Source organism: Echiichthys vipera (genome assembly GCF_963691815.1).
Source record: "Echiichthys vipera genome assembly, chromosome: 12".
NCBI classification, from domain to species: Eukaryota; Metazoa; Chordata; class Actinopteri; order Perciformes; family Trachinidae; genus Echiichthys; species Echiichthys vipera.
This window is the reverse complement of record NC_139837.1, coordinates 11,667,655-11,689,340: the sequence shown is the minus strand read 5'-3', so window position 1 is coordinate 11,689,340 and position 21,686 is coordinate 11,667,655. Positions and strand designations below refer to the sequence as shown.

Sequence of the window (21,686 nt, the reverse complement as noted above, 5' to 3'; positions counted from 1 at the left end):
CCCTCTCCTCCGCTCCGTCTCCCCCCTTCTACCCAACCCCTCCCCGACTGCCTCTCTCTACACAATGGCCGCTTCTCTGCTGAAATTTCACGTTATTGGATCCCGGGCCTGGAGTTTTGTCCTCCCACAATGTCCAGGCAGCGGAGCATGCTGCAGGGGAGACACACTCTGCAAGCTAAAAGCTGGAAAACCATTCCTCCTTTCATTAGCATCAGAAAAGGGGAGAACACCCCCTCCACCACCACCACCATCTTTTTTTTTTCCATCACCCCTTTTCCTCCCCATCTCTCCCCTGTATCAAAACGAGAGGAAGGTTGTCAAGCTTGGTCAAGCTCCACTAGACCACTTTGGTTTGTATGACTTTTGAAGAGTGGGGTGGGGGGGATCATTAAAATATCATTGGGAAAATAAACACAAGCTACTTATCCCAATCCGATTCTATAGATTATCCTCCAAAATGAAAGCAATCACTAGGAAAGTAGGAGCGGGAATGGAAGATGGCGTCAACAGCTACTCTGTGTGTGACTCATTATAAATATTATTATCTATTCTTAATATAAAATGTGGCTATCTTCAACAGCTTTTAATCTTAGAGAAAATATACATGTTTCACATTTGCTCAACTTAAGTCTTACCTAAAATACAAGAAGTCTTGATGTATTCAGTGTAAATGAACTGGCCCAAAGACCTATGTGAGTCCAAATCTTATAGATGTAATGTAGCAGAAAAACAATGTGTTATTTGAATGCAGTCAATAATTTGTAAAAGTGTAATCCACCACAAACAAAAGCCTGGATTAACAACTTGGAGTTAAAGTTGTAAGAGGATAAAGTGGTGCAGTTTCCTCCACTGTGATCACGCCTCATTGAAGGAATAAATAACATGCAAACTGGGACTCGACCGTCGATTCCAGCAGTGCATCTAATCTGAACGGTGCGAACTAGCTGGCCAATTAGCCACGGTTCAAATCCCCTAAATAACCAGTGGCAAACTCAAGGGCACGAACATACTCAAAACAAACACTAACATGACCCAACATGGATGCAGTGCAAATTATGACAGAAGGCCAGAACAAGACACTTTTGAAGGGGCTGTCTGTTAGCCATTAATAAAACAGACCTAATAATGGGACAATGCCTACAGAAACACCAACAGGCAGCCAGCAGGCACAAGCCTGCTACATTAGCTGCAGTGAAAACTAATACATTGGCTATATAAAGAGAAGTGAAAGAGAAATTTGCCCTATCTCCTCTCAACACCTCAGGCTGCTGGTGAGTCATCTCCCTCACAAGAACATTCAGCTTAGCTACCAACTGACTCAGGAAAAAAAAAACAGAACAAGCCTACTCTGCTGCTGCTGCACCACACAGCGACTCTACCACCATCCTTTCAAAGAAATACCACCTAATATGTCGGCAAATGAACCGATCATAGTCACTTCTAGTAGCATCCGTCACAGACAGCAGTTAGTGGGTCAAATTAGCCTGTAGCCCAAACCAAAGATAGACCTAAAACAGCAAATGAATGTCAGAACTGCTCACTTAGACAGTGTTTCTAACATTGATTTTCTAACCAACCCCTCTATTACTGGATTGGGCCTGCAACCCCAACAACAATGTTCTAGGTGCCGCTGCGCAGTGGCACTATAAATCACAAAAACCCCACATGTGTATCAAATGCCAAAAAACTATTCTCAAACATCAATCAAAGCCACATATTGAGATGATCTTAATTTGAACCACAAGCATTTGGAAAATTAAAACCTTGTGCTTGCCATTACCAGAAAGAAAAAAGAGGAACCGCAAATTTCAACTGCTGCGTCTCTGGTCTTCTTTGATGTAAGAGTAGTCCTCAGGGACCTGCGCGTCTACCCGTCATAGTTGGTCTGAAACCAAGGGAGAAGCTGAGTGGACGAGGCAGCCATCTAGCTGTGGGAGAAACCATCAATACATCTCAGGCACATCTTGGGAAGGATAAACCGCCAAACCATGATGATGGCCCATGGATGTAAAGAGAAACTGCTATGACAAGCTGTAAACCATCACAGCATCCCCTGCTGTTGGAAATAACATTATTATCATTAGAAACAAACCTATTAGTCCATCTTGAAAATCAACTAGTTTCACATTCGCTCATCTTTCTCTAAGATATGAAGGAATCAAGAAGCACTTTTACCAAGCAATAACAGTCTGTTTCAAATCCTAAATATAGCCACTAGACAGGACAAAATCGGATCAAAAGTTACTGAGCAGATAAAAACATATATCTTTGCAGGCCTCCAATTTTTATCGTAATCGAAAACTTGACAATTTATTTATTTAATAACATAAAGCTATGACTGCTTAAATGCACTAATCTAGGATCCAGGCCTATCTCTCACACACACACACGCACACATACCAAATGTTCCCAGAGAAATTAACACACAAGTGTGTGCACACAGAAACCCCTTCCTGTTTTCAAAGTGTTTGGAAACTCAATCAAAGACACAAGGTTTAGGATTTACATCTGTGCCCTTTTATGTCTGTGGCCTCGTAGGAAAGAACCATCTCAGCCCAGCTGCAGCAAAGAGCTCCCAACAAGGCCCAGCCTTCATGCTCCCGCATGCAGCACAACTGAAAACAATATCCACAATTCAGACACTTAGTGCTAAAAGCTATGGTGAACATCAGAGGCTCTGCCTGACAAAGAAATAAAAGACAAGCCCTGCTATCAGGATGTTGTGATGGAGACACAGAAGAATCAGAAAGATGTTTTGTTAGGCCTACATACATGCGATTTGTCTTAGAATAAGACATTTTGTTTGAAATATGCTCTAAATACACTGCTGACATTTACGCCAGTTTATGCGTGCTCTTAAAATACTTGAAGAGGAAATGAAAATTATAAGAGGGAAGTGGCTCGGGTTTAAAATACACAAAATCCAGGCCTAAATCTGGGCATGGGAATAAAACAGTCCACCACTATACAAGGCCTGTTCAGTTTGTTGGCTTGTCTCAGTTACATACAGTCCAAGCCCTCTAGTTATACAGAGAACCATTGTCATTAATCACACAACAATACCCAACATCTAATAGAACAAGCAAACTCTGGGGCATAAATATTCTGTACACAAACACATTTTTATGATTGTGCAACTTGTATGTAAATAAGGTAATGCTAAGAGAGATTTATTGTAAAGACTGTAAAAGATTTTACGATATATCTGTACATCTTCGTCGTACACTTAAATCTAATAAAACGTGAGAATATGCCTAGCAACCAGTAAAGTGAAATGCTGTTACAACTAAGTCCCTTACGTATATTTGTGAAATAACACATTTCATTAGTCTCTGTAAACCACCGTAGTCACAAGCAACACTTCCCCAAAAGAATACAGAAGCAAAACCAAAGATATGTTCAGCTCAGCAGACTTTGTCAAAGGTAAGATGTGTCTGTAGTTAAGATTAGGCCGGCTAGTAAAAGCTAAGTGTTCATGGAGGTCATATCCAACAACTGCCAATAACCCCAAATAAATACCATCTATAAAAAAAAAGGTCCAGGAAATTATTTAGCTAAACATAAGGGCCACAGGATATAGGCAATTACCCAGGCCATAAAGCACTAGCCCTAACAGCTGAAGTAGCTGTCTCCCTTTGTCGTTTCAGGACACGATGGGGGTTGTTTAGGAGGAATGTGTTTGGAAAGCTCCGCAACAGGAATGGGAGTGCAAAACAGCCCTCAGGTGATAAGATCACGACACCCACATTGGCAGATAAAACGCTGAGCTGTCAAATCAATCACACAGATAGGAAGAGGACACAGAGAGAGGAATCACCTGACTGGCAACAAACAATGCCACAGAACTGCAGGAATCTAAAACAATGAGGCCATCCCCTATACAAGTTCAGTGGAATACAGAGGCAAATGACCTTCACTGATAAAAACGGATGAGGGAATTATTTGATTCATTTGAGCAAAAGCCGTCTGAATGCTTGATTTTTTTTTTCCTCCTTATGGTACGGATTGATGAGGACGGCGAAGATCCTCTATTTTGTCTAACTGTAACCTACTTAATATTTTAAAAAGAAAACTCTACATTAGAAATCGGAAATGTGGAATTTTAGCTTAGCAGGGCATGCGATGTAATGTGTAAATACAAGCTATCACATGTATACGATGACTATGTTAATAAGTATCTACAGTACACAGATAAAAGGTAGCACAGTGCAACTCAACAGACGACTGCCTTGGTTGAGATAAATATTTTAGATAAGCGTGACATTCAGCAGAGAGGCTGCTCGTGCATACTTTCATAAATCTCCCACTTCTCCCAGCATGACCATGGTCCTTGTCTGCAGAATTCACATTAGCCTTACATCACACCAATACACACCCCAAGCCCTGAGCAGATGCAACCCAAAAAAATGTGATGAGGCTTTATGTGCCTTCTTGTCATTTCAGCCTTGTGAACATGCAGCAAGGCCAAGTAACATGCTCTCAGAAAAGGGTGTGCTGCTGTGTGTACACCAGCTCGGCTTACCACTCATCATTCACACACAAAACCACTTCAGGACTACCTAGTCACACATTTTGTGGAAAATGTTTACAACGCAAGCTACAGGAGAACAACATTTGTACACTGAAGCATGAAGTAAAAACTATAACCACGCTTTATGTGACTCATCGCAGATCTGAATTTATCTTATCAATGAAAGGGAGCATAATATCACAATGCAAACAGGGACGCACAACTGTGAAAAACACTTATTATATCTGGCGCTGAAAAGAATTCAACAAAAAAATATCAGCCTTTTTGGAATCTGTATTATTAAAAGTAACATATTAAGGGGACTCTTCAGGAAAAAAATATAAAACGGCTCATGCATTGCTCTGTATTCTGTTCACTCCGATACTATGAATCATACAACAGCCAGAAAGGTGGTGGAATCATAGCAACAATGTTTGGATCACTTCGCCATCTTAGCTGCTGCCATCATTCAGTGTGGAACAAACCCAGCTTACACTGTAGACCTAAAGACTGTAGACTTGCACACCGATGATGCTCTGAAGGGTATGGCAGTAGTTCTCAAAAGTGGGGCCCGCGGGCCTCAAGGGGTCCCTGAGGCTATTGCTGGGAGTCCAGGCAAATTCAGGAATCACTTAATTCCACTGTAATACACCTCACTAGAGGTTAACACGATGGGAAAATGTATTCAGATGACTGCTCGAAACAGAGCTTCCACCCTCCCCGCTAGCATCAGACATGTTAGGTTATGACACAATTTAAGCTAAAATCACGACTTATTTAAAAAAAAAAAAATCAGCTCAGATAAATATCCCTAAAGCGATATGGAGTTAACAGAGGGCGAGTGGTTTAATTGTAATCTATTTGGTGTGGGTTGATGTGAGGGGAAAAAAGAGATCCATGGCATGTGTTATATAAAACACAGGAGTGTAGTTCAAGGACAAAGCGTCCACGCATTAAATCAATCGACCTCATTTAGGCCGGATGGATGGAATGGGGGGAAAAACATGGGTGTGTTTGGCACATTAAACCATGACTCTTGAAATGGCTGAAAAAAAGAGCATATGACTTCTGTGTGACAAATACATTATGAAAGAAAATCCTCTGTGACAGCCGGGAAACGTCGGTTAAATAAGACACGTATGTGAATAAAGGGCTTATAGATGGGCACTAGTGTCGTGTGCGTTATGCACTGTACAGTAAATGCAGGAAATGTGATCATTGTGTGATCGTCGGTGCAATGCGAAACAGTGTACAGTGCTGTGAATGGGCAGGCAGGTACTTTATGAATGGAGGGGATCATGTGACCGCAGCACCTCCCGGAGCAGATATTTCTCACTGACTGTCAACAAGCGCACACAAGGGATCAGCCCATTAAAACAATACCAAAATGCGACTCCAAATGGGCGCACCGTGCACAAAAACAGCTCCTGTACAGATTACAATTGATCTCCGGGCTTTGTGGGGGATTTGAATGCGAATGCGACGCCTTTTTAGAGCGTTTTTTATGAATGGAGATTGTGATATGTAAATGAGTGTGATTGAGAAAAAAAAAATGGCATCTTCAGCTTTTCAACGTTGACATTGCCGCAATCGACTCGAATTGGTTTTCATTAAAGAAAAGACTGGACAGGAAAAAATATGATCTGCACGATTTTAATCGATGATTCGTGGTGTTTTTTTTCCGAAATCATGGCGGAGAGCAGTTACATACAGATCTAGATTGTCAATACAACGCTTTATGATCACGATGTACAAGGCTGACATGTACATATAATCCCATTTAGACTAGGATTATTGCTGTGTGCATACATACATATACAACGAGCGATCCCTCAGTCATATAACTACCTATGTATAAAGCAATAATACATACACCAGGCCATATCATTTTCCTGTTAAATAAATCATGTGCAGGCAACCATTAATGGACATATATGCTGTGGCCTAATTTGATGTAATATGAATAATAAGACCAAAATTATTAAGAATGAGATGGATTTTTTTTTACAATGGGCCCTATGCCACTGCTTGTCAGACACTTCTCTTGTTAAACTCGTATTTCAATCCACTGTGCTTTCAATTGAACTATCCAAGCAAAAACAAAAAAAGATGATAATTACTGATATTAGTAAAGTGAGGTGATGAAATTAGAAATGTCATTGAGGGGCTGGTATTGCATAAGCCCATCGAGTAAAGCGTGTGTTAACATCTGAATATAGACGTAAGTACTTATTATTGCAGCTGTATCTTGTGTATGAACATGGAAAAATAGGTATAAACAGTACTCACTCGTTGTTTGGATTTGTTGAATCTTCACTCATTTTTTCCTCACGGGGATCCAAATCCTAGCAATAGCATCGACGACGCAGTGACGGCGGGATAAAATACCACAAATATCACCATTTTTCCTTCATATGTAGAATTGACCCCTATTTTTGGATAGTGAGTAAACGGTGTACAATGGGGCATTGCCTGACTATAAGCGTCCCTGTTCGAAGACGAAGCGGAGCTTAGCTTCACGTTAGCTTCGCTGCCTGGAACTAACGTTAAATCGCGAGGAGGAATGACAACCGTTGATTCATTTTATCCTCCCTGGAAGTAAAATCCGACCACAACAAATGGGCCATCGGCATCATCCTTCTGCAACGAAACACAGATCCCCCCGCTATGCAAAAAAAAAATGTGAATAGATCCTCAAAAATTGTTGTAGACTGTGGCGTTTGGCAGGTTATTTATGGCTGGCTGTCGAGCATCCATTCGCCCAACTTCAGGTCCAGGACAACACTTGAAAAAGCGCTGTGGAGCAGTTTGCTCCGTCAACGTGTCCGAGTAATTTGCAGTAAAGGCATCCGAAGCCCCCCCAAAAAAGGCTTCAACTGTTTGCTATATTAATACTGAGGCGTAAAGCAAAAAGCATCTAGAGTTGAAATTTCCTTGAGGAAGTTGGTGGACATCTGCTTTAATCGAACTCCATTTTCAACTCGGGGGGGAATGAAACATCGGAAAACTGGGCGGATGTGTCGACCCTCGCTTGAGAAAATTAGATCCTTCCGCGACGTAGTAAAAACACAACACTCTTGCGATAAAATACACTCAGCCAGCACGCTATTTATTGTATCTGGTGAAAGAGTGAAGCAAACAGTGCTAAATCGCGTCCCCACGTGTGGACATATGCAGTGAATAAGGAGTGTTTCTTTCCAAAGTTGACCCAAAGTAGTCCCTGCACTTCCCAAAAGAAGTTGCCCTTCAATCACGCATTGATACAAGAGGGAAGCGTCTGTGTGATAGCACGCAAAGTAGAAAATAATCTGGAGGAAGGACTTGGGGCTGACATACACACTCGGCCATTAAGAATTTCTGTTGTTTTCTTTCATTAAAGCAGCTTCACCATGACAGACCGCCCCCGAACCATTTTTTTTTTAATCTTACTGTGAAAAAGTGGGGAAATGCTTTACACAGTAACGACTGCTGCTGCACGTGGAATTACATTAGACCCCCTTTCACGATGAAAGCCAAAACAGTATTTAGCTTATTTCATAGATTAAAAAATGTTTTATATATATTATACAGTTAATGAATAGCCTACACAGAGCTTCAAGCCAAAATGTACTGAACAGAGGTAATTCACCAAAATGAGGGCATTTTTTATGAATCACATGTAATCTGAGGGCTAGTTTAACATTACAGTGTGGTATTGTTTCAGTAATGCAATACCCTATAATGGTGAATAAAAAATGAGGCATGAGATTCACCTCCATCACTACTAAGACAACCAGGAGTTTTGATACAAGCAGCCTGTCATATAGTTATGATGCCCCCAAAACTCTCTCCAGGCAGCTGGAGCACCCTCCAAAATAAAACACCCTCACAGGCAACCAGGAAATATCCTGTATGCACCTATGAATCTTATTTGCAAATGTGTTAAAAGCCTTGCAGAGTGAATCGGTGGCCTGGTTGCGTAAGACTTAAATGCTATTGGATTTCTGTGCTGTGTGGAATGGCAAGAGATCAGGCTAAATGATTCTGCCTGGTTGTCATAGTGACAGCATGTTGTGTGAGAAGTTTCTTTGTATTTCTCTGGCTTCCATACAGCTTGTGCCACAGCCTTATGTTGCAGCCATACAAACCATCCTTCTGTGTCACTGTATATAGATAGCCCATGCATACAGGAATCCCACATGTGTAGCCCTGACACTTGCTTTGGTATTTGATTAGATTTCCTGTCTGAGGCGTGTATACTGCTGCATGACTGTCTGAGAGCAAAGTAAATTGTCTGTGTTTTCTCATCAAAACCACAGACGTCCACTTGATATGAATGTTATATGTGTTTATTTCCATGTTTGTTTGTTTTAAAAAAACTTTATTTCTAGGTTGGGTAATCACAAAGGACTTATTATCTTCTATCTATCATTATTGTCATGATAAACCACATAAGTCCAAATAAAGTGTCCCTTATTTCAAATAGGGCAGAAAAAGCAATGGCCGTGAATTTTCCCACTAGCATTCTTATCCTTTAGAGTATTCAGAGTTCAGGAAGTCAGCCTTCTTTCTCATCTCACAAAATGTGGATGGCCCTAGTGTCTATTTCCTGTGTTTTTCACACACTAAACACAACACAATGTAGTGTGCTTAAACAAGGCAACAGGATGTTTATCTAACAGAAGCATCCCTTGACTTCCCTCACTAAGTGCAATCAGGGTCATCACAATTCTCTTTAAGTCGGCAAACAAGCTAACATTCCTGTATTGCCAAAAAGCAACCACAGCATAAAGGATGTTTTTAGCTCAACACAAACCTCATTCAGCAGGGTCCAACACAAACAGAACCTTACTTGACTTTCAGGAAGATGGCTGACATGGTTTGCAGATCATATTCAGATCATATTTGCGTTTGGTCGCGTTTCTTCATTTTCAGTTATTACTTTATTGTTGACACTCTTTTCACAAACTTCTTCTGTTTTCTTGGATTTTACTTTTTAATCTCACTTGTGATTTTGGGAGCTTTCATATCTGACTTGAAATGTGAGTTAACACTGTAGACAGACTGCGGCTATTAAAGAAAATTAACTAATTGAAAATTCAGACGAACTTGTTGACATGATAGTTTGCACAAATAGTGATAAGGGACAAATCAATCTAGCTTACGGCATTAAAACAAACAAACAGAAACCTCTATCCATGGCCACTTTTATTCATAGTTGTACACAAGATTCATTCCTTGTATTGGACCATGACGACTGGAATCAGATGACGACCCCAACACAGGTGATGTGATCACCAGCTCCCAGCGGCACAGGCAGCCTCTGGTCACAAGAGAGGAGAAGTGAAGGCCTTTCTTTGTACAGCAACCATGGAAAGGAAATTCAGTCTGTGTAGTTGCCGCCATACAGTCTGCAGAGACCTCAGGGCATCTAGCGAGAGAGACCGGAGATGGCTGATGACAGCTCTTTGTAAATAACATAATCTCAGGATCCTCTGCCTTGCTTACCTCCCTCCTTTTTGTCGACTCATTTAGGTTATTGTAACTTTTGCTGAACTTCCAGTTCTTCCAAGTGGTAAGAACTTTGTTTCTTTCATTCTTAAAAACACACACCTGTAGAATGTCCTTCGCCAATTAGCCTGTGGGACCCCTCGAATAACGACAGTGGAGTCATGGCAATCTGGGCCAAGAGGTGTGGCTTAAACAAGAGGTGCTGATTTTTAAAGACCTGGCAGCTGAACACAACAATGCATACCTATGATTAGTGTGGGCCTGGCCTCGGAAGCCTGCAACTTTTAGGCACGCTAATTGTAGGGTGGTGAGTAGAAAAGGTGTAGTGGAAAAGAGGGGAAGGAAGTGTGAAGGCCCTCAGGCATGTTTGACTATGTGCCGTGTACTAGCTCTAAGTCTCTCCTTCTGACTGTGTGTATAGTACGTATATGACCAGTGTGCAACTAAAGAAACATACATTTTACTATATTGTTCAATCGTTCTCCGAATACTGGTTGATCTGAATCTTTGAAGTTATGTAAGCGGCATGAGGGGATTTTTTCTATTTCAAGGTTTTGTTTCAAGAATGTCTCAGAAGACAGATAGATGTGGATAGATAAGTAAAGTGTTTCAAGCTTAGAGAGTCAGTCTTGTGACCATGCACGATGTTGGTTCAGATGGAAGGTCATTATGGCTGCAAAGCCCTTGAGAGAAAACACATCTCTGGGATTGTTTAAATCGTGTAAATGGTTAGAATTTGAACTATGTGAGCATCCAAAAACCACACCGGAGTGTATTTTAGAAGGAGGAAATATTGTGTACTCTGCTTAGAATGAACATTAATCAAAAATGTAGCACTATACTTCAAAATAAAAAGTGTTTTCTACTACAGCTCTCTATACATTATGCATTACATGTGTCGTCTGCTTGCCAGTAAATTTGTACCAGTTATATCTCAACTACGATAATGGGAAACGGAATTGGTTTCAGCCGCAGTTAGCTTTTTCAGCGCTTGAGACTCTGTTACTTCCTATTGTTTGAATGTTGTGCGTGGGCTTGATTGAAACCTGATCTAGCTGGGGAAGCTGTGTTTAGGGTGAGGTGGACAGGCCTTTGTTGCTGCCTGAGGGGTGTTTATTTGGGCGGCTTCAGTTGGCTTCCCTGTAATCATCATCCAGCCCCACAGGATAGAAGGGATTAATGAATATGTTGGAGGGGAAGTTACAGATGACTATTTACCATTCTCATGGGCATGAGTAGGAACAGCATGAGAGACGCGGGAGAAGTTTGCGGGTGTGTGTGTGTGTGTTTGGGCACATGCGTGTTTGTGCGGCTGTGTGTACATTTATATATATATAACAATGAGGAGCGAGGAAAAAGAGCAAGGCAGAATGTTTCTCTATCGTGATTTCATATTGGTATTTTAAGAAATGGTTTTGAGAATTATGCGTATTCCCTTTGAAGCCAAGAATTAGAGATGATTGATACTATTCTCATTTTAGCAGCATGTTAGCTTGGTTTAGCACGAAGACTGGAAACAGCTACACAGACAAATATTATGGTACATACTGCTATCTTTACAGATCAGATTTTGTACAGTCAAATATGACATAATGTATTTAAAAGTGAAATTTAGAGATGCTTGTAGGCTGATTTTGTTAGCTTTGGACGGAGCCGGGTCAGCCAGGTTTCCCCCAGTTTTCAGTCTTTGTTCTAATCTAGGCTAACAGGCAGCTAGCTTCCTACCATACAGTCATAACAATGTAGTATCGATCCTGTCATCTAGCTCTCAACAACAAAGCAAAAAAGCACATTTCCCAAAAATATTGAATTGTTCCTTTAAGCAATACACCTTAAATATACAGAGGTCATGAAGTTAGTTTACATGCTGTGGTTTTCCAACATTGCAAATACAGATTTAACATAAAGATTTTAATGTTAGAAAAGGCAGAAAGAAAGAGAACGATGAAAAGAAGATTCATTTTCATTGTGTTGTTTCCCTTCTGCATCAAACAAGAAGGAATCAATGACTGTAAAACCTCTGAGTCCGAGATGACTCCTCATGATGACTCCTTGCCTGTTCCCAAAACAAAACATCCCTTCATGCAGAACTACCTGTACACACAAATACACATATTTTGCTATGCAAATTTAGTAACAATAAGCTCCCCCTCTCTCAGCTGTGTAGCCCCCATCCCTTTTTTTTCTCTACCCGATGGCCTCCTCCACTTAATCCTCCCGCTCATCTGGGAACCACCAGCACCCCTCCATGAAGAGGCGCATTGTGCCCAGATTATTTGATTGTTTTCAGATGTTGAAGCTTTCTTACACAAAAGGGGAAGAACAGGGTTTGTCCAAAAGCCCTAGGCAACATGGCCAATGGATGGACACACAAGGGGGGGGGGGGGGGGGCTCGGCGTGGGGCTCAGGGAGCGGACACACGAGTCAGGAAGTGACCCCTGCGATGCCAGATTACAAACAATGTGCTCTCTCAACTTCTGCAGTCCTCGCTGTGGAACATACCACTTCTGTGACAGCCAAAGGGGTGGCGCTTGTAGGAGGAAGGAAGGACGGGTTGAGCTCTCTCTCTCTCTCTCTCTCTCTCTCTCTCTCTCTCTCTCTCTCTCTCTCTCTCTCTCTCTCTCCTCTCTCTCTCTCTCTCTCCCGCTTTCTTTAATGCTGCATCCATTCAGTGAGTGGCAGAGGGAGAAGGTGGGGTGGGGGTAGTCGGGCCAGGAAGGCACTTCACTGATGAAAAGTCGCCACATGGAAATGGATGAGAAGTGGGCTGTGGGGGGGGAGTGGGAGAAGGGCGGGAATTGGCTCTCCCTACCAGCAGACATGAACTGGGATGTAAAGGGGAAGAAAGGGAGGGAGGTGAAGGATGAGAGACAAGGAAGGGGCGAAAAAAAGGATAACGATGGGGAATGCAAGAATAGGGGAAGTAAGCGTAACGGTGAGGGAGGAATGCCAAAGAGTAATGGTCTGATTCAGGGCTTGTCAAGCATGGAGTCCCGTGCCTGTCAAATAGCATGCAACCAACAACCTTTTTCTCTGTGTGATGGTGGAATAGTGTGGAAGGGAAGCAGCACGTTAACACTGAATGGAGCTTTTGTTCTGGAGTTGTTGTGCCTTCACATTTCACCAAGCCCGCAGATTAAACCGACTTTACATGAGGCGAGCATCCCATTCTCTCTTACATCAAGCCATCCGTCTCTCTATCCCATTTTTCTTGCAGTTCTCTCCCAATCACCCCTTTTATCTCCTTAACTTGCCTACCTCACTCTGGAGAAAGGGTGATTATTGTCACATTCTTTCTATCTGTGCTGTGTTTGTTCACATTACAAACAAGACATTTTTTAAAATCTTTTATTCTTATTTCTATTATTAAGACTAGAGAGAAAAGATCCTAAGCAAATGTCCTGTTAAATGAAAGAAAAGATCTGGATGGGGACACGCACACACTACACACACACACACACACACACACACACACACACACACACACACACACTCACACACTCCACCCCCGTCTGCACTGTCATGTGTGACTCACAGTGCATCGCAGCATCGTATGAACTTCAAAAAGAGGCTGGCTGTACATTCACAGTGAATCCAACCCCTGCTCTTTAAATAGCTCAGCCTCCTCCAAACAGAAAAGTTCATGCATTAAAAATGACTGAATCATACAAGAATTAAAGAGGCAGAGAACATCTTTTCACATAAAGTGGCAGCACAACAGCAGCGCTGCACAGACAAAGCTAGTTTGTCTTGGTTTGAGCCTACGTGTATTCATGCGAGCAGCGTGGCACATGTATGCACGTACAGAGAAGATGTACAGTGTGTAGGTTTATGTGACTGCTTGTATGTTAAGCAGAATGTTAATGAGGTATAGGTTGATTCATATTTGGTCAACATACAGTATATCTATAGCTGTACTGTATGACCATCTATAAGTGCTTGTATGCACCCATGAGTAAAAATGTACGTGACTACACGTTTTGTATTTGTGATTGAGCTTAAAAGTGTTCCTGAACTGTGTGTTGTTTGTCCAAGTGTGTGTGTGTATGTGTGTGTGTGTGTGTGTGTGTGTGTGTGTGTTCTGGAATGCACCTGGCCTGATAGGCAGGCAGAGGAATGCTGAATACTGTCTCTCGCCCAGGGAGGCAGGGCTGGAATGTGGCCCAGGCCCTATTCTTCTCTCCACTGAACAGCACAGGAGAGCTGCAGGTTCACACACACACACACACACACACACACACACACACACACACACACACACACACACACACACACACACACACACACACACACACACACACAGAGTTGCACATCCAGTCCTGAGGCCTAGTTCAGCTTGCAACTAAGGTTCTGTGTGCACTTGTGTGTCTATGTGAATATACAATATGTGTGTATATGTTGATGGGGGGTGTAAAAGTTCTTTCCTGCCCCTACCCCATGTGTGTGTGTGTGTGTGTGTGTGTGTGTGTGTGTGTGTGTGTGTGTGTGTGCTTAAATGGACAAACTTCTCTAGAGTGCAACCTGAGAGCAATTAATTTTTTCCTTTTGAGCAAGAGCTGTGTAATTTTCATTGCTTCACTTTGCATTGTTATTAAGTTGTTCCATGGTGCTGCAAATTCCAACCAACAAAGTGAGCTTACTGCTCTTTTTAAAACTTACCAGATCCACTGTCCCTTCACTTTAACCCCCTCAAAACCAGATACAAGTCCTTAACACGAAGCATCTGAGTAAACCAGTTTATATTATGACACCATACTTTAGACTTTGGATGCAACAACAATACAAATTTTGCTATAGGATTAAACAATTGCATTAGACTACATATTATTCACATGTATAGAGCTGATCCTATGTGTTGCATACATGAATCAGTGTTAAACCCTGACAATGATCCTGGATTTACCTAATACCAAACTACAATCAAAGTATAAAAGAATATAAACTTTTATTTAGATCTAAACAGGAGTATGTCAGCATTTTTCTTTCTGCTGCGGTGAGCTGTATATAAAATGCTATCCATTCTCTCCTTGGCCCTCGGAGCTGCCTTTGGCCTGAGCTCACTATGTAGCACTCAGATCAAAGAGTTAATTAAAGAGTCAAGGAAGTATGGGGGAAGTTGGCCATTTTGGTTTATATGTCTGTCACCCGCCAGCACACATGCAGGCTGGAAAACTAGGTTTCTTAATTGATGGGGAGTAATTAGCCTGTTTCATACAGTGATTATTGCTTTTCAGGATGAAGTTTAGCTCTCTAAGGAGCCACGTGTATGAAAAAGATGTTTGGATGGATTTGTCCAGAAAATGGAGTTGATTTAATACAACTTTTATCCATTCCCGTAAGCACTGTCACAACCACAAAAGCTTGCTTTCTGTAAGTTTGACCACTAGGGAATGACAATACCACAAAACCAATCACATGTTTTCAGTCAAAAGTCCCTTCGACATGATTTTAGAGTAAGGAGGACAACTGTTAGTCACTCTAAATTCACCAAAGTTTAAAGAGGAACTATGAAAAAAAGACGGTCCACATAGTGCTGTCATTCAGAGCCAATTTACTGCATGGCAGTCTTGAGACTTGCACAGCCAATTGATTTTTGCCCTGCTTTTTTTTTAATCTCTTACAAAGTGCCAGGATCTCTGGACAGTTTTTTTTTAAATGGGACAAATAAACAAGATTCGTAAGTTTATTTGAAATGGGGAGAGGGAAGGAGAATAGCCTACAGAAAGGGAAGGGAGGAGGAAAAAAGGATGTGGTTGAGAGTGAATGGAGGAAAGTGGGAGATGGAGGGGTAAAAGTGGTGGGAGTAATTCTACTATTAGAGCCTGTTGCATTGACTCTGACCGTGGCCTGAAAGCCAAATCAAAGCTTTTCCATTCACAGTGAAAGTGGCTTTATGTGGGCTGACAGTAGCACTGGGCTGTATGACAGAGCTCTGGTGCCACATGGACACAGCTTCTTTAGCATCGCTGCCTGTTCTGTTGGTCTATAATGGTTTTCACTTGTTTAAATACCATTGTTTATTGTTAATGTATGCACTATTTATCTGCATATATATATGTTAGTGTTTGCATATGAATAGGGTTTTATGTATCAGCCTATAGATATATGTATGAATACTGTACCTGGACTAGTGTGCTTAAATGCACTTGTGATGGATTGTTGTGTGCATGTGAAAGTGGAAGGGCATCACGTGTAACCATGTAGGTGTGTGAATGAACAAGCAACAGCCCTGTTGCTAGGTGAAATTTGAACGGCTTCATTGTCAGTGCTTTCTTTTGGTCTATACTGCCATCAAGTGGGTGAAGGTAGTAAATATTGGTCATGACGTGCAAGAAAATGTCATCCACATTGTTTTAGTCAAGCTCTTTTGTAGAAGTAAGCAATGTAAAGACAGAGTCATGCCCGAGACCAAAGAGAGGTTAAGTCAAGACTCAGGTTTTGTCATATATTGTAAAACTGTAATGTAATTTGTACTCATGAGATTATTTTTCATTGGTATGGGGCTTATGTGCATAATTTTAAACAAAAATATTCATGCCAGCCAACGGTCAATTCAAGTCTGAAACATGGATCAAGTTCAGGACCAGACTCAGAAGCAATATGCCTTATCTATCTTAAAAAACAACACACAGTGGACACTTTTGTGAAATAAGTGTGGTTAGCTCCCCCTTGTGGCTGATGATGAATTGTTCAAGAAACTCCTCTCTGTATTTTCATTTATCATCCTGCAATACTGTATTGCAGCACAAGATGGTTGTAAATAATCTTAGTTTGCAAGACATTTTATTATGTTGAACATAAAATAAATCTGTTTTCAGTTTTGAAACGCCCTAGGCAATTCTGAAGTAGGATATAAAAAAATGTAATTTTGTATGTGTGGATGAGCTTTCTCTTTGGTAACTGTATTATCCAAACCTAGGTAAAAAACAATGGTAAACAACCCAGCAATATAGAAATAGAAATAAATGTGTAGAAATATTGTCAAATTCTGAATATAAATACACATATTCACATACTCAATGGAGGAATTGTTGGGTCTATGTAAATCATAAATAAGTCATAGACTGTGGTCTCTGTAAAATGTCCTGAGATAACTTTTGTTATGATCTGGCACTATAAATAAAACCGTATTGAATTGAATGAATGTAGTTTAACTTAACTGTGTGTGAGTAGTTTTCCCTGCTGCAACAACAAACCTGGAGCAATATATCAATATGGGGACGGCAGTAGCTCAGTCTATAGGTGACTTGGCTGGAAACCGGAGGGTCGCTAGTTCAAGTCCCTGTGTGAACTATGAATGGAGTGTGGACTGGTTGCTGGAGAGGTGCCAGTTCATCTCCTGGGCACTGCCGAGGTGCTGTTAATCAAGGCACCAAACCCCCAAATGCTCGGGGTGCCGATCGCCAGCAGCCCCCTCGCTCTAACATCTCTCCATTAATTGCATGGATATAGGTCCTGTTTGTGCATGTGTGTGTATTTCGGACCTGTGTGTGTAAAATGAAAAACAAGATAAAATAAGAGTGAAATTCCCCATTGTGGGACAAATAAAGAAATTCTTCTTCTTCATCAATTGAACACATTTAAATCCATGTTCTTCTAGGAGTCCCCAAACAGGTCATCAACAATAACATGTTTTCTCCTATTAACTGGACTATGGCATATTTCATTTAGTTTTTTATATTCCACATGTCTGTAAACTTTTGCATTTTCACAGAACATTTTGAAATTGAATGTATGTAATCTCTCTCTGGGAGAGATTGTTTCAAAATGATCATCATTGCTGATACTGGTATCACAGTTCATCTGTCTATCATGGGCCTTTTAAGGTGGCCTCTACATTTTTCTTTAATGTTAAGAAATATGTTTATAGCTGTGCAGAAATACCCTATAAACATTTACATATTCCTCTTTTTTCATCTTACTAGATGAAATTATTATAAGGTTGTAAAAAGTACATCACCAAAGTTACTGTTTCTCATCAAGAGTGCATTGTTTTATTGCCCTTTGAGCTAAATTCCCAAGCTCTAATGGGTGGGAAAGACATATTTGATTGTATATGTAGCCCCATTATCACCATATCAGAAAAATACTGACCTCAGCCCAGTTGTAGTATGATCAATATATTTTTTGCACCTTCGGTGTAACATGAATTTTTCTGCTTCACATGCATAGGCCTACTCCTCTCTGTGTTGTTTTGGTACCTAGACTGTACTGTATCTAAGCGGATAGCTATACACGTTCCGACCTAGTTGTGCCTAAAAAGCCTATAGACAATTTCTGAACCATACAGTCTAGTGGCCGATGTACACATTTTGGATAATAGTTCAGATTGGATCTGGAGATATTGTGCATCAGCATAAATCACAAAGACTGCATCTACCTAAACCAGGGGTCTTCAACGTTTTTTAGGCCAAGGACCCCTTAGCTACATTACAAATGTATTAAATTGAGTTGCCTGTTAAATTGGGCCTAACAGCTAGGGCGGCCGAAAGCCTTTACACACAGCTTCTTATGGTGCATACAATACTAAGATATGATCATTTTTAACATACGCATATATTTAGGCATCATAATGTGACACAATGAGTCCATAAACTCAATTATATCTGTGCATGGCTAACCTTACCTTATGGTATTCATTTATTTTTTTCACAAATGTATCTTTGCTAATAATACGTTGCATTCATGTTAATGTATATTTTTTAGACATATTTTTGATTAAAAAAAACAACCGTTGGAAAGACTATAATTTGCAGTAACTCTGAGGACCCCCTGCAGAAAATCTCTGACCTAAACTCAATGACCTAAATCAAACGCCCACAAGGGACCGCGCATTCAACAAGTGTCCAGTGCAATGCAACTGTGTATTAGGGGATGGAGAGTGTGTCGACACACAGAAGCGTTATTATAGCATTATAGCGTTCAAAACAGGAAAACTTAGACATTTTGGAGAAAGAAGTTTACAAACTAAAAATGTTTTATTACCCGAGTTGTCGTCGGCGTGCGAGGAAGATGCTCGCCACCAAGATGATTCGCCGGCTAATGGTGAGTGTTTATTGTGTTTGACGTTATGATGTCTGCTTTCTTGTTGTATAAAATGCGTGCCTTGTGCAGTCATGCACGCGGCACCCACAGTGGTGTTCACTTCCTTGGCTTCTATGAAATGGTTTATCCTGGTTCAGTTTGATATTGTTAGGCTAACTGAAGTCAGGCTTATTCCCAGTCAGCCCTGCTGTTCTGGACATGCTTTAGCTCCTCTTATGGTTTGTTACCAGATAACATTGTTTCACCAAGCTTCAGCTGGTGTTTAGGTTAGCATAAAGGGTTGTGTCTTTATTCTTCAAGTGTGGTCGAATACCTTAAACTGCCTAGTTTCTGTCAGGCATGGTAAATCTGGGTTATCAACAGTGGTGGGAGAAGTACTCAAAGCAAAAGTAGTAATATCACACTGTAGCAATACTCTGTTGCAAGTAAAAGTCCCCTGTTCAAAATGTTTTTTTTAGCATCAAAATGTACTTAAAGTACAAAAGTTAAAGGACTGAGTCAGAATGTCCCATTTCAGAATAATATATTATTAAATTAGAATTATAAATAGATTAATGTAAAAATCACTTTCATGTTGCAGCTGATGAAGGTGGGGTTGATTGTATTTACATGATGTACTGCTGTGTAGCTTAATCCATAACAAAGTATGCTATTCCATTTGTCGATAATATTTTGTATCAATAATTAAAATCTGTGTAGCTAGGAACTTACATGTTGTGTAGTAAGAAGTACAGTGTTTCCTCTGAAGTGTAGAGTAGTAATAGTATGAAGTAGATTAAAATGAAATTACTCAAATAAAGTACTAGTACCTCAAAATTGTACTTGAGTAAATGTAGTAAATGAGTTACTTTACACCACTGGTTATCAGTTCACAGTCACTTTTAGTCGATCAACATGATTCTCAAGCAACTTGAGATATGATAAACCTATGATCCTACTATCCTATACACGTTGTGTATATTTGGGCATTGTGTCTATTTTCGATTTTGTGAATTTCTGACATCTGTTTGATATTTTTAAAATTGGGCCTTTTATTTATATTTTATATTTGCACATGAAATTTAAGGGATAGTTCTGATTTTTTAAAATTGGGAATTTATGAGCTACTCATTCAAAGTCAATATACGGTATGACCCACGGTAGATGGCAGTTGATGCATCCCCAGTTTCTCAACAAACTGAGAAAGTGTCATTAGGAACTGATTTGGAAATGGCTGCTGATTGGATGAACCATGTTTCATTACATGTGAACACAATTCTTGCGTGATCTTGTGTTATTACATTGTACATTTTATTCTCAGAAAAGCAACCAAGCTATCAAAATGTTTCTATGGCAGTGAATGTAAAAGTGGGGTTATAATGTTATAATATAACTCTTAGAATCTGCAAGAATATTTCATGCATGTTTTTTTAATTGCTAGATTTTTACAAAGCTGTTGCCCCACTCTTTTAAATGCAGTTACTGAAATCAACATTCTTCAAAACTGTTCTTGTTTTTAAAGTGAAATATCAGAATATAGATACATCTTATAGTTTTAGATATTATTTAACTTTATAACTAGACTAGACAGTCGAACAAACTTCATCTTCCTTTGTATAAAACATCCCGTGATGAGTTTTATTTCAAATTTGAATAATAAAAATGCCCATCTGTGTCATTACTTTTGTTTTTAGACATTTATTTTATATGAAGCTTTTAAACTCTAATATTTAAACATATACTGGTGATAATTTGGTTTTTGTGCAAGGTAATGGAACTTTCTATACTCTCATCAAAGCAACCATAATCCATTGACTAATTTAAAAAAAAGTAGCAATAAAAATACCTGTTAGATTTATTTTATATTTTGAATTAGATGATAGATTATTGGAGCATGACATCCATTAGCTATAAATAAATAATGGCTATGCTGGATGTTTTTAGATAGCTGTTTTTATACATAGGACTAATTAATGAGTCGAAAACCAGAAAAATAATCAACAAGAAAAATAGCAATTCAAATTGCAAGTGCAAACGCCTCAAAGACAATTTTAAAGCTCACATGGAATTGGTATGCTCACTGCCTTAAATGCTAGATTTATTTTTTACTTGTATGCTTACATTTTGAAGATTAAACACCTACATCATTTGTGGAGGATGGCATTTTTACAGTTGTTTTGTTGTAGCATAGGCCTGGCATAAATAAAAGTAAACCATTTGATATTCAATCACTACCTTAACAACCTTAATGACAGTTATAGGCCCAGGCTGTAGTAGCCTATGTCTTTCAACTTCACACATGCTGGGTCTCGTGTTTCACAAACAACATTTAAAGCTTAGAATGATCCGTTAAACCAGTGGTTCCCAAATAGTCTAGTGTCAGGATGCAGATTTCTACTTAGTCATTAGTTCAAGGTCCACTCATAAGATAAATTACCACAAATTCAATTTTATTTCACAAAATGTTAAAACATAATGAAATAAAATGTATTGCTAAAAGAAAGTGCAAAACCTAAACCTCAGTAAATAAAAAGTACGGCAACCCACACAAATGAAAAATGATAACTTAAGGACCAATGACATACAAACACTGCAAAAGCACAGCCTTTTAATAGGCCAAATAATACCAAGAACAGGGCCAGACAGTTATTGCTGTGCTACA

The 21,686-nt window shown here is 40.0% G+C and overlaps 1 protein-coding gene across 1 annotated transcript in view; it reads right to left on the bottom strand.

Annotated features, from left to right (window-relative positions):
* spred1 (sprouty related EVH1 domain containing 1) overlaps positions 1 to 7,554 on the bottom strand; it is a 32,468-nt gene extending 24,914 nt beyond the window's left edge. The window contains exon 1 of the mRNA XM_083923810.1: positions 6,800 to 7,554. Within this exon, the coding sequence (XP_083779936.1) occupies positions 6,800 to 6,831 (32 nt within the window). The 5' untranslated portion in view covers positions 6,832 to 7,554. The remainder of the gene's footprint in view (positions 1 to 6,799) is intronic.
* Between the last annotated feature and the right edge of the window lie 14,132 nt (positions 7,555 to 21,686).